At 48.6% G+C, this 13,369-nt stretch overlaps 1 protein-coding gene across 1 annotated transcript in view; it reads left to right on the top strand.

Moving 5' to 3' along the window:
• The first annotated feature begins 2,259 nt into the window (after positions 1-2,259).
• The window catches only part of Rnf217 (ring finger protein 217), a 113,524-nt gene continuing 102,414 nt past the window's right edge, over positions 2,260-13,369 (top strand). Inside the window, exon 1 of the mRNA XM_052751294.1 lies at positions 2,260-3,165. Within this exon, the coding sequence (XP_052607254.1) occupies positions 2,275-3,165 (891 nt within the window). The 5' untranslated portion in view covers positions 2,260-2,274. The remainder of the gene's footprint in view (positions 3,166-13,369) is intronic.

The following is a 13,369-nucleotide window of genomic DNA, read 5'->3' as shown; positions in this document are numbered from 1 at the left end:
TCTGTCCCTAGAAATCCCGCCCAACCTCTTCCTGCCTAGCTATTGGCCACTCAGCTCTGTATTACACCAATCACAGCAACACATCTTCACACAGTGTACAAATATCCCACAACATTGCATTGTGACTTGTTTTTATACTGTAGGGGCCCTGTGGGTCTCAGAACCAATTCTAGGGGTGCCAGGCCCAGGATTCAGGCAAGAGTGGATTTATCTGGAGGAAGGAGATGGGACAACATGTTCCTATGATCAGAAATGGCAGAAGCATCCAGCAGGAAGAAGTCATGATAAAGAAATGGCAATGAGAATGGGCGCCTTCAAGAGTCCCAGTAGTCATCCATTCACCTGTCTGGGCTTCACTGCTGGCCTTTTACTTTTGAGGTGTGTTCTGAGGATTGACATTGGGTCTCCATGCTTCGACTGACTGAGCTATCGCTCCAGGCCACTTGAGTACCATTTAATCTTCAAAATAAGAATTCTTCTAATCCCAGCACTCCAAAGACAGAGGCGGGCGGATCTCTGTGAGTTCAAGGCCAGCTTGGTGTACAGAGCAAGTTCCAGGACAGCCAGGGCTACACAGAGAAACTCTCGAAAAAGAAAACCAAAACAAGACAAAGAATTCTTCATTCTTGGGTCAGACTAATGAGCGCTAGGGCATTTGGAGTGATGTAATTCAAGCTGCCCAGGTGTGCCTGAGTTGCAGCTGCATCTGATAGAAATGCATGGCCTTGGGTTCCACTGCTTCACCAGTACTGAATTCTTAGTCACCTTGTAGCATTTGCATCTGCTTTGGAAAATATTTTAGAACAACTCAATAACAACTTCAAGATAAAAAAAAAAAAATCTACACACTTCACAGTTTCTTTCTTTGACATGAATGTGTAAATTGAATTCCCTCCTAAGTTTAAAAAAAAAAACGGGGGGGGGGTTGGTTTCCCAAAAATGTTTTCATTGGCTTTAGAAAATTAAAACACACCAGTGTTTGGGTGACTAATACTTCCTGTAAAATAAAGATAGAGCAACACATAATTAAGTTCTGGCTCAAATATAATTGTTGTCTTGGAAACAGTTTTGGGTATGAATATGGTTATGTTAATCTCCCTGATTCCTAACAATGATCCAGTTGATTAATTAGGCCAGACTATCCACTTAAAAGGGTTAAGAAACAAACAAACCAAAACAACAACAAAAAACCCCACAAAAACAATTTCCCGAGAGAACACCGAGGGGCGGAAAAGGGATAAATCTCGGATTAGTTATTTGTTAGTGCTTCTAAGTATTCTAGTTGGAGGAGGAGGCGACAAGTGCTTTTTTGGATTACTTGTGGTTTTCAAAGATCTTGTCGCTCTAGACAGAGAACCCGGAACTAGGCAGAATACACAACAGTGTGAAGAATCCCTGCTGCTGCTTCTTGGGTGCAACATCCCAGTGTTTTTCTCGGTGTAGAGCCCAGTTTCCAGCAGTTTGGAAGGAAGTTCCACTTAAAGCACGGCCCTAAGGGGCCCCCCGGCCGCGCGCTTACGGGTTTGGCTGGGGCCAAGTGTGAACTCTTCAGGCGTGAGAGCGCATCTGAGCTTAGCTCACACTCACTCGGCTGTGCGTGCGAGTGTGTGCGCGGGTGCCCGCGCGCGCGCGTGTGTGTGTGTGTGTGTACGTGTAGGGAGGTGTGCGCTCAAGGGGTGGGGTGAGGGGGAGGGAGCAGGGCCCTAGGTGAAGCACGACGGGGGGGAGGGAGGTCGCCCGCTCCCGCCTCTCCCCCCCGGGGGCACCAGGCGGCTCGGCCACCTCTCGGTGACGCCACAGGCCCCGCGACCCTCGGATCGCCGGCCGCGCGCCCCGCCGCGGGGACAGGGATGGCGCGGGACTGACGGTCGCCTCTTCTCCCCTCCCTCCTCCCCAAACCCCCGGGACTCCTCCGCCCCGCCCGGGGCTCGCGGGATCGCGGCACCGCCCCGACCTGCATGCGGACCGGGCACCCGCAGCCTGAGGCCCTCGGCGTCCCCGAGGCGGTGCCCTGCCGCGCCAGAGGACGACGACGACAACTAGGCAGCGGCGGCAGCGGCGGCGGCGGCGGAGGAGGAGCCGGCTGGCCGCGCGCTGCGGCCCGGGAGCACGGGCTCCCCGGAGGGAGCTTGGGGCGTCCCGGCCCCGGAGGAGGAGGGACCCGGAAGCAGAAGCGCAGCCGCGAGTGGAGCCGAGCCGCTGCCCGCGCTGCCCGGCGCCGGCTGGGGGTCCCGGCGGCTGGATGGGCGGCGGCGGCGCGGGCCGCGGGCGGCGATGGGCGAGGAGCAGAGCACGGTGAGCGGCGGCGGCGGGCCCTGGGAGGCGCGGGCCCCTGGCGGGGGCTCAGCCGGCCAGCCCGAGTCCCCCAGGCCGCGAGGGGACCGCGCCGGGGCTCCCGGGCCGCGCGCCACCGCCACCGCCGCCGCCGCCGCCGCCGCCTCCTCCTCCTCCACCTCCTCCTCCTCCTCCTCCCCGGAGCTGAGCAGCGGCGGCGGCTGCGGAAGAGACCCGGGCTGCGTGGACGCGAGCGCCCAGGAGCCTGCGAGCCATCGGGCCCCGGCGGGGCAGCCCGCGGGACTGCCACTCACCGGGCCCCTGGACCCCCAGAGTTTGGAACTGCAGCTGGAGCGCGAGGCGGAGGGCGCCGGGCCACGGGAGGCGACCCCCGGTCGGCCGCCCCCCGACGGGCTGCTCCTGGACGTGCTGGCCCAGCGACACCCGCCCCCCGCCAAGCCGCAAGTCTTCTGCTCCGTGTACTGCGTGGAGAGCGACCTGCCCGAGGCCCCCACCGCCGAGTCATTGTCGCCGCCAGAGTCCCCACCTCGAGCACCACCACCGCCGCCGCCGCCGCCGCCGCCGCCGGGGCCGATTCCCGCCAGCCCGCCGCCCTCCTTCCCCAGCTCTCCGTTGTCGCTCTCGGCTGACCCCCTCTCCCCCGACGGCGGCAGCATCGAGCTGGAGTTCTACCTGGCTCCGGAGCCCTTCTCCGTGCCTGGCCTATTAGGAGCTCCACCCTACTCTGGCCTGGGTGGGGTAGGGGACCCCTACGCGCCCCTCATGGTGCTGATGTGCCGGGTGTGCCTGGAAGACAAGCCCATCCAGCCCCTGCCCTGCTGCAAGAAGGCGGTGTGCGAGGAGTGCCTCAAAATCTACCTGAGCTCCCAGGTAACTTCCACGGCTCTGGCTCTCTCGGCCCACTTTCAGCCCATTCACCATGCCAAAGTACTGGTGAGGAGGCTCTCCTCTAAGCTTCCTAGCAAGGGAAGAGGTGACAGGGCCCGCTTACCCAGGGCCTCTAGCCATGGCTACAGCCTTACTTGTTATTAAGTGTGTTTTTCACCCACACTGGTTTATTGGCTGGTTAACTCTGCCCTGAGCTTCAGGTTTTGGTTGGCAGCTGCTGGAGGAATGAGGTGGATTGCCCTCTGATTATTTCTTCTGTAGATTGCATGCAAGAGCTTGCTCCGGGGAGAGCAAGAAAGGCTGCCTCACTGGCCTGGCATCCTAGAAACTAACAGACAGTGAGCATAAAATAAATATTTGTGGAGCTGGTGAAGAGGAGGCTTGGGATTAGTGTGTCAGGGCTGTGATACCTGCATTTTAATTGTGTTCCCTTTCCATATCGAAAGGCATGTAAACTAAAAAAAAAGAAAATTAACTCTTGCCCGCTTCTCAGTTTTCCACATGAAAGTTAAAGTACTTTTCTCTACTGAAATTTTAAGCCTGCACAGTACTTTTATTTCCTCAAGAGAGAAACAAAAGAGAAGGAGCCAAACAAAGCAGAGAGAGAGAGAGAGAGAGAGAGAGAGAGCAAGAAGAGGTTTTTAACCCAACAGGCGGCCGTGGAACTTTCCTTCCCTCCACCCTCCTTCAGAGAGCTTGTTGGTTTTTTTTCTTGGAAAGCTTGAGAAACAGAGCAGCCCTCCTTCCTGGTTTTCAGTCTTCGGTGTTTCTGCCAGTGTTTTGCACAATCCTTAATGCCCTTTGATCCCGTGTCTGATTGTCCCAGGCCTGTTCATCTTTCAAAACCGTGTCTGTTCAGGTGCCAGCTCTGCTGTGACGCTTTACCTCATCCTCCAGGCCCCTGCCTGATCAGATATTTTTAAAATCTGTCTTCCAACCTCTCCTGCCCTGAAATTGTTCCCTTCCTGCCTGCTTGTCTGGCTAGACTGTCTGGATGTCGATTTACAGTCTGAGTTGGGTTGTTTCAGATGATAGTGTCTGTAGACTGGCTGAATTCAGTGAACCGACCAGGGTTCTCAGCGGTGGGGTTGCTGTGTAGTTTGTGGTCACTCCATTGCTGGGGTCTGGTCTGAAAGTGCGTACTGTGCCCCACTGGAAATGGGAAGAAAGACTTAATACAGACTGGAATGTTACACAAACAGGAGCTTGGCCCGAATGGCTGAGATTATCCAAACGCCCGGGAGGGAGACACCGTGGTGTCTGTTTTTAGGATTTATCTGCCAACGGAGACTTAAAGCAGGGGGAAGGCTGCCTGCTTGTTTGTGGTCGTTTCTATGACATCACCCTCGTGGAGATAGTGCTGCCATTCCTGTGCAGAGCCTTGTGGTGGGACTCCGACATTACCAAAATATGGGCCTTGCTCCAGAGAAGTCACGGAGAGAGCAGATGTGTTCAAAACATAGTGCACAGTAACATCCAGTGAGCTTTAAACACAGATACCAAGCGGCACCTTTATTTACTGATTTGTTTGTTTGTTTATTTATACGCAGGATCTTGCTGTGTAGCTCCGTCTGGCCTTAAACTGGCTAAATACCCGAGGTTGGCCTTGAATCTTTTAAGCCTATGGCCTCCACTTCCTTAGTTCCCCAGCTCCAGCCCTTACCTACTTACTACCTGCCGGATATAACCAGTAGCTGGTTTTGAAGTTCGAGGTTGGTACTCCTGGTGGGTTATGCTGCCTGATGGTTTGATTTCCTTACGCCGGGCCCTTTTTGTCAGCAAAAGTTAGTTTTTAGGAAGTTGGTGTTTGGAGTTGTGATGAGAAGAGGGAGAAGCAGCAAGTTGGATGAGTCGTCCTTTTAGCCCATTCCAACAAAAAACCCCTTCGAAGTGACCGCAGTGTCTGAACCATGGTCTGCAGTCTTTGAGACGACGCCAGCGTCCCTGACCCCCCCAAAGCAACTGGCAGGACTTTCTCCGGCAAGCAAGAAGTAGGCATTATTTCAAATAATCACAGCACAAGTGAAGTCCAGAAAGCCAGGCATGCTTCCACCTCAGGGCTGCGTACTTACTCCCCGGGACTCCCGCTCCCTGTTCCTTTACTTGCTCCGTCTGCCACCCCCACCTTCGGGTCCGTATTCACACACCATCCTTTGTGGTCTTCACTGAGTGTCTTTGTATGTGTGCATGTGCACATGTATGTGCCTGGGTTTGCAGGTCTGTGCCCTCGCACAGAGGCCAGAGGAGGACCCTGGATGCCCTGTTCTGTCACTGTCCTTGTTAATCCTTTGAGGCAGAGTCTCTTACTGAAGCTGAAGCTTGCTGTTTCGAATAGGCTGTCTGGCTGAGTTCCTGGAGTTCCTGGAGCCCACCTGTCTCTGCTCCCTAAGGTTGGGGTTGTAAGCGTTCTCATCCACGCCTCCCTTGTTTATGTGGATGCCAGTGAGGCATTTGCACTCAGGTCTTCAGACTTGTGCGGCAAGTTCTTACCAACTGAGCCATCTCCCCAGTCTCTGTGACCGCCTTTTAAAAGTTGAGCCTTGTCCCAAACTCCTTGTGTCTCTTCAGGGGTTTTAGCTTTTCTACATAGCACTAATACACTCTCTTGTTCCTCAGTAATTAACTTCTGTGAAGACAGAAGTCTCCATACGATTTTGCCTATTTAGCATATAGCAGATATTTGCTCAATAGTTATTGAATTTGTAAAGAACCTGAGGTCACCCTAGAAAGCTTGGGTGCCAAAGTTTGCTCAGAGATTTTTTTTTTTGTTGTTGGTGTGTGTGGGAGATTTCAGGATTTCTCTGTGTAACAGCTCTGGCTGTCCTGGAACTAGCTTTGTAGACCAGGCTGACCTTGAATTCAATAGAGATCCGCCTGCCTCTGCCTCTGGAGTGCTGGGACTAAAGGTGTGTGCCACCACTGCTGGGCTTGCTTTGCGCATCTTTACATTTAAGTTAAAAGACAAAGACTTAAAGAAGATAAATGAAATAGGGCTGCATTTGTTATTGTATCTAAAAGAGTCTAAGGAAACTTCTAGTTTATTTATTTTTTTTATTTTTTGGTTTTTCGAGACAGGGTTTCTCTGTGTAGCTTTGCGCCTTTCCTGGGACTCACTTGGTAGCCCAGGCTGGCCTCGAACTCACAGAGATCCGCCTGGCTCTGCCTCCCGAGTGCTGGGATTAAAGGCGTGCGCCACCACTGCCCGGCGAAGCTTCTAGTTTATGAAAACCTAAGTCCTTTTCCACTGGGTGATATACAGGATTGTGGTTGTCATATTTCTGATAGGATCCTGAATTTTATGATCTGGCCATCTTCATATTCAGAGCTCTCCGTTTCACGGTCATCTGTGCGTGGATCTTCTCATTAGTGAAATTTAACTGTAGACAGTGATCTGTGGTGAACCCACCAGTGCCTGAGTGAAATCGGGTCTAACTGTGTGGTTCCTGCCTTACTGAACCAGGGCAAAAGGGCATTGCAGCCAGCCTGATGGTACAGATCTATAATCCCAACTGCTTGGGAGATTGAGGCAGACAGAGAGCACAAGTTCAAGGCTTGCTGGGACAACTTTGTGAGTTCAAAGCTGGCCTGGGCAACTTAGTGAGACCCTGTCTCCAGGTTTTAAAAAAGGTGTGTATGTGTGGGTGTGGGTGGGGTACTAGAATTATAACTCAGTGGTGGAGTGCTTACTTAGCTTCTGTGTGGCTTTAGGTTTGATTCACAAAAACAAAAAACAAAAAAAACCAACAACAAGAAAAATAGGCAGGGGAGATGTTGCATGCTTTCCCTTTTGCATCTGATAAGATTTTTAAATTAAATTGAATTGAATTGAATTTTTGAGACAGGTTGTTTTTTTTTTTTTTTTTTTTTTTTTTTTTTTTTTTTTTGTAGCCTTGGCTTTCCTGCAACTAGGCTGGACTCAAACTCACAGAGATCCACCTGCCTCTGCTTCCGGAGTGCTGGGATTAAAGGTGTGTGCCACCACCGCCTGGCCTGATAAGATTTTTGACCTAAGCAAATCTGGCAAGCCTGGACTTCCAGGCTGCTTAAAACCTTTTGGGGGGGAAAAGCATGCATTTAAAGACCTATTAGTGACGTTTTCACATTTGAGTTTCTGCCATCTGCTTGGTACATTATTTAACATCATTTAAGAATGTAAAGCAAATGAGTATTAAACATTTTATACAAACATTAAAAATGCATATTAATTGTGAGTTGAAATCATGCCTGGTTGAGTGAACTCTTCTGACAGGAGTTGCGGCGTTCTTTGGCGGAAGACAGGAATTTGGGAGGTAGAAATGCTTTCCGACTTGGAGCAGCAAAGAGTCTTTCAGGGATTGAAGACGTGGCCAAGGGTGATGAACAGGTATCAGCAGTATTTCAGTATAGGCCTCAGCAATCAGAGAGTGACAGCATCTCTGTGTTGTGATTGGGTAGGAGAATCCTTGGTGGGATCACTTTGTAGTGCCGTAGTTACCATGCACTTTCTGAATACCGTGGTGAGGAGTTGAACGGTAGATTAGAACGTCAGCCACTGCGCTTGGCACTGACTGAGAGGTTACGGCACACCAAGACACAGAGAGTGGAAGTTCCCTGGCTTATATTGCTTAGGTATATGCAGGCTTTGTACATCTGTTTTTAGAAGTGCATTTCCCAATGACATACATGGTTAGCACATAGTCCGCAGGACGCCTGCAATGTCTCCCAGACTCCCAGGGTCTCCAAAGTGGCGTCTCAGCTCCTTTGGCCTTTGACGCATTCTTCTAAGAAGAAAGGTGCGTGGTTGCCATCTTTTCTTTCCAGACACCATCCACAAATACCTTTCCTTCATGACTTTGATTTAGATAGAAAAATGGGTTGTAAATATGAAATATGAACATTTAGTGCTTTGGATAACACAAAGGAAGAAGTGAGCCTTCTAACGGACTAGCTGAAGGCAGCAGCTGTTGTGACTTCCAGCACGCTGCTCAAAAGTGCAGGAGATTGGCAGATGCAGATGACTTGGAATGTATACACCTGTCCGATGGGTATTAATAGCAGCAAGCAACACATTTCTTCTACACACTGTGAGGAGAACAGCTGCTACACGGTAATGTCCTAAAATGACTGCTACTGTAGTCACCCTAGAACCAGTGACCTAGCGGCCAGAAGGAAAATATTCCCTTAGTAAATCTCAGTCACCCAGTCTTCATAGGTAAAGCAGTGTAACCTCGATTCTTTTCCTTTAAGTCTTAAAGCAGATGGATATATATTTTTTTTATCTTATTGAACATGGAGTTTGACTGTCATCGTCTTCACTTGGATAGATTTACAGATCCCGCCAGGCCAAATATGTTTTGGTAATCCTGAAAGTGTGAAGAATAACATGAGCATGCACTCTGTTTTGGAGTCATTTTACAAATTTCAAAATCGAGAATTGAAGACGATGTATGTATGCGTCTGTGTATGCAGTGTGCGTGCGTGTGCTCGCAGTGTGTATTTAGGGGGATGTGGTAACCTTTGTTTGCACATCTTCCTGACTTGTGCTCTTATTTTCTTCTTCTCTCTCTGCACCCTTCTCTTTAGCAATTGCTTCCGTTTTTCTTTTACTTTTTTTTTTTTTTTTGAGACAGAGTTTCTCTGTGTAGCTTTGGAGCCTGTCCTGGAACTCACTCTGTAGGCCAGGCTGGCCTCGAACTCACAGATCCGCCTGCCGCTGCCTCCAGAGTGTTGGGATTAAAGGCGTGCGCCACCACTGCCCGGCTTTTACTTTTTGTAGTCTGATTTTCACTGGCGCTTAATTTCTGCAGGGCAGTCTCCCGCCGAGCACTGAGGTCCAGGGCCAGCTTTCCCTTGCTTTCCAGCTGGCTGGAAGAGAGGCTTGGTAGAGCAGTCCTACACCAAGCTCCACCGTTAAAAGATCTCAAGTAACACTGCAAGTATTACTGACTCTCTTTATCAGCGGACACCTTTAGATGTGAGTTTTATTCTCCTAGAGTGGATGGAGCCTCAGGTGTTTAGATCTGAACACTCCTTTGTCCAGAGGTGATAGACCAAAAGGATTGTGGTAAAGCTTGAGTTTTCGGCATTTTATTAAGAGTTTGTGATGGGCAATGGAGACAGGCAGCTGGCAGTGGTTTCTTATAATTACCCTATTTGCTAACTAGTGTTCTATTTTTGCGTTAGCCCTATACCAGGAGATGCTCTATAAACATATTAAGTGCTCTCAAGAAGCCATTTAACAGCCTTGCTGGAAGTATTTTTTGTTTCCAGTTTTATTAATAAAAGCTCTTTTTCAAGCAGTTAGATACTTATCTTTTTCCTTTTTCTTATTCTCTGGGAGCTTCTTTTAAAACCATTCTAGGAACCAACTAACCTTTTATTAAGTGTTTTTTTTCTCTTACTATTTAATCAAAAATAATAAACCTATTTATAGTTAACGTGTATATGTATATTTATATGTGTATACACACACGCACACAAGCATGTATGTTTCAGAATACATTGCAGTTTTTAGAAATAGAATATCTGTAAGCACCCTCCTCTTTAAAATATTTACTATGTTAAGTTAAGGGAAAACATTATTTTTGCTAATTTTTTTTTGGTTCATTAATGACAGTTTGGCTGATGTTTATAAAGAAAGAATGTTTTTTCTTTATGTGCTGATGATGAAATGTAGGGTTGGAATATGCTCATCAGATGGTCTAGCTTCACTCTCAAACCCTACAGCTGAAAAACGTGTCTATTTTGTTCACGTTGATTTTGTTACAAGTATTTTACATACTAAACTAAAATGAAACTTCTCACATGAGTTTCTTTTATAAAATGATAATTTAGTGTCTATAGGAATATAGTATCCACTATTTACCATTCTCTGTGGCTTCCAACATCCCATTTACACCATCCCTTTCGGGATGATCGTGCTTGAAGTGTGTACGTACTCACAAATAGTGAGAACAACCATTGGTTCAAAGTCTTCATTCTAGTCATTCTCCTCATCCATAGTTTATCGTTTCATGTTACTTGACTTGTGTGTCTGCACCCTCAGTGTTACAGATACTGTGGTCTGTGCTCAAGGAGAAAAGAAGACAGCAAAATCCCTGGCTTCATGGAGTTGATATGCTAGGCTATGAAGAAGATAAACGCAAATTATTTAATATATTAGAGGCAATGAGGGCTGTGGAGAAAGAGAAACAAAGGAAAGTTGGTAAATACCAAAGAGGGGATTGCTACTAAGCTCATCATTTGAGGGGTTTTGTTAGAAACGGTTTCTTTTACAAAATCTCTTCCCTGTTAAGACCTTTGTAAGCCAGCAATGGAACAGACCATATACTATATCTGAAAAAAATGGCAATCGAGTCCCAGAGGCAGAGACTGCCTGGGCTGTGCCAGGGATGGCCAGGAGACCCATGTGGTTGGTACTTGCAGGTACAAATGGGTGCAGTAAGAGGACACAAGACAGGTATTTAAGGTCATAGAGAATTTACTTTTCATCTGAGTATGATGGGAAACTACAAGGAAATACTGAAGAGAGAGTAACCAGCCACGACTGTCCTTTCGAAGGATAGTCTCTGTGCAGAGTATGTTGTAAAGATCAAAGAGAAAAAGACCAGTTTGAAGGCAGCGACATTATTCCAAGCAGGAAAGGTATAGCCAGAGGATGACTGAAACTGACCATCGCCTTTCCCAACAGGGAGGTGGTCGCTAAATGGGAGTGGATCTGTTTTCATTGGCAGTTGTGCGGTTGGCCTTCAGATTACAGTCTTTCCAAGTGAGCAGGAACAACTCATTTGGAGCTGTAGGTAGTAGAACAGCAGTTCTCAACCTTCCTAATGCCGCCAGCCTTTCATACAGTTCCTCATGGTGTGGTGACCCCCAATCATAAAATGATTTTCATTGCTACTTCATAACTCTGCTTTTGCTACTGTTATGAACTGTAAGGTAAATATTTGATATGCAGGATATCTGATATGCAACCCCTGTGAAAGGGTCCTTTGACCCCGCCCCCCCAAGGGGTCACGACCCACAGGTTGAGAACTGTTGTAGTAGACCATTCTATGAGAACACCGAAGGTTAGAGAGATTCAGTAATCTCCTCAACGTCACTGAGCTACGAAATGTTGGACGTGGGATTTAAATTTTGATCGGTCGGTTTGGCTCTAGAGCCTGCAGCCCTTTTATAGTCTTTACGTTTGTTATCTTATCAAAAAGGCCATGACAGAAGGCCTGGGCAAAGCGGGGTGGATGGGGGCATAATACTATAACTAATTTGCATTTCCTCCCAGTGGGATTCGAGGGATAAGAAATGAGGAGTTGTTAGGTATGACCATCCCTTTAGAAGAAGTTAATGTCTGCCTGGAGACCACATCGTGGGAGTCAAAAGCCCCTCAGATGAGGAAGGCAGTGTTCCAGAGGGGAAATGATATTGCACGGAACCGAATTCTCCTGGTTGAGGAAAGAAAAGAAACGTAGTTGCACAGTTTAAGAAAGTGGGAGCTGCTTGTGGGATTTCGTAGGGAAAGGCTCCCACTCTACAGGAGTAACCGGAAACTCTAGAGAAGCAGTGGTTTGGTTTGCTGCTGAGTTCTAGTGGCACGTGCTCCTGTTGTCTTCTTGCCTTTGAGTCATTACTCTCTTTGAACCCCCCCACCCCAGCTCTCTACTGTTTGCTAATGTTTACTCCTGGGGTTCCGGTGGCCTCTCTCTGTTTTTGTCTCAGAATACTCAATCGGAACCCATTGCTCTTCCTAGCTTTTAACCATAAAGCTATCGTTCTAGCAGGACGTCCTACCCATACCTACCTGTAGACAATTCATTTTAAATCTTCCAAGTGGATTCCTGCTTCTGTTCTCTTCTTTCCCAGAGCTTATTTTCTGCTTTCGGAGTCCCTGCGTTCCTTCCATCAGCCATACCCAGTTCAGAAGCCCAGGCCATGCCTGCGTTCCTTCTGCTCCCTCATGCGGTTCTTTGTGTCCCTCATCCTGAGGTATTTTGCATTCTGCTATACCGTTCTTCATTTCTGCTGCCATTTCCTGTGCTCCTGACTCTACCTTTTCCCTCCTGGATCTGAACATTGTGTGTGTGTGTGTGTGTGTGTGTGTATGTATGTATGTTAAATATATGCAGGTGCGCGTGGGGGCCAGCGAAGGGCACTGGATCCCCTGGAACTAGAGTTACAGGTTGTTGTGAGCCCGGGTCCTGGAAACCTGTCTTGTGTCCACTGGAAGAACAGGAAGCCGTCTTAACTGGAGCCATCTCTCCAGTGCCTCCCTCCTGGACTCTGGTGATTTGATTCCTGTCCTCCAATCTCGACTCCAATCTCTTTCCCAACACTAAGGCCAGAGGGTTCTTTAAAATGCATGACCATTTTTGGCTTTCTCCCTCTTACTTGTTTAGGGGTGGCCTCTTGCTTGTAGAGTAGAATGTGAGGTTGGTGTGTACATGTCCCTGAGTGATCTGACTCCTGTGTTTTCCAAACTTTATCTTCAAGTAGCCCCAACTCTTTGTTTGTTTGGTTTTTACGAGACAGGGTTTCTCTGTGTAGTTTTGGTGCCTTTCCTGGAACTCTGTAGACCAGGCTTGCCTCGAATTCACAGAGATCCACCTGGCTCTGCCTCCCGAGTGTTGGGATTAAAGGCATGTGCCAACGCCGCCCGGCACCTCCAACTTTTTGATCTTTGAAGACTCATGACCCGCCTGAGTCTTTGCATTTGGTAGCATGAACTTCTGCCTGAGGAGAGCCCTTGTTCTGCCCTTGTGGGTCCACATCTCTGCTTCTTTCAGTCCTCCCCATTCTTCTAGTCTCAGGTTAGGTATTATTCTATGAGGATTGTTCTTGACTTCCTACATGTGGATTAACCATTCTTCCTATAGTCTACCCTTTTTATTTGAGGCTATAAAACAGTGTAAGAATCCTTCTGTAGGATTCTACTTACTGCATTGTATCTAAATTGCCTCTTTCCTGCTCTGTGTTCCATTAAACTGTGAAACGGTCTGTATGCAGATAAAGAACTTAGTACTGTTTTGTTTAGGGACTTCTGGGGGATCTGTAAAGTGCTGGCCGCACAAGCCTGAGGGCCTGCGTTAGGATTCCCAGTAGCCAGGTGGAAAGCCAGGTGTGACAATAATGAACTTTGGTTAGGTGGAGCCAGGGACCCCCCCCCCCCCCCCCCCCCCCCCCCCCCCCCCGCCACGCACACGCACACAAACAC

This window comes from Peromyscus californicus, unplaced genomic scaffold (assembly GCF_007827085.1).
Source record: "Peromyscus californicus insignis strain IS unplaced genomic scaffold, ASM782708v3 Scaffold_22__1_contigs__length_63687245, whole genome shotgun sequence".
Classification (NCBI taxonomy): Eukaryota; Metazoa; Chordata; class Mammalia; order Rodentia; family Cricetidae; genus Peromyscus; species Peromyscus californicus.
Note: the sequence above shows the minus strand (reverse complement) of the source record. Positions and strands in the feature narration are given on the sequence as shown.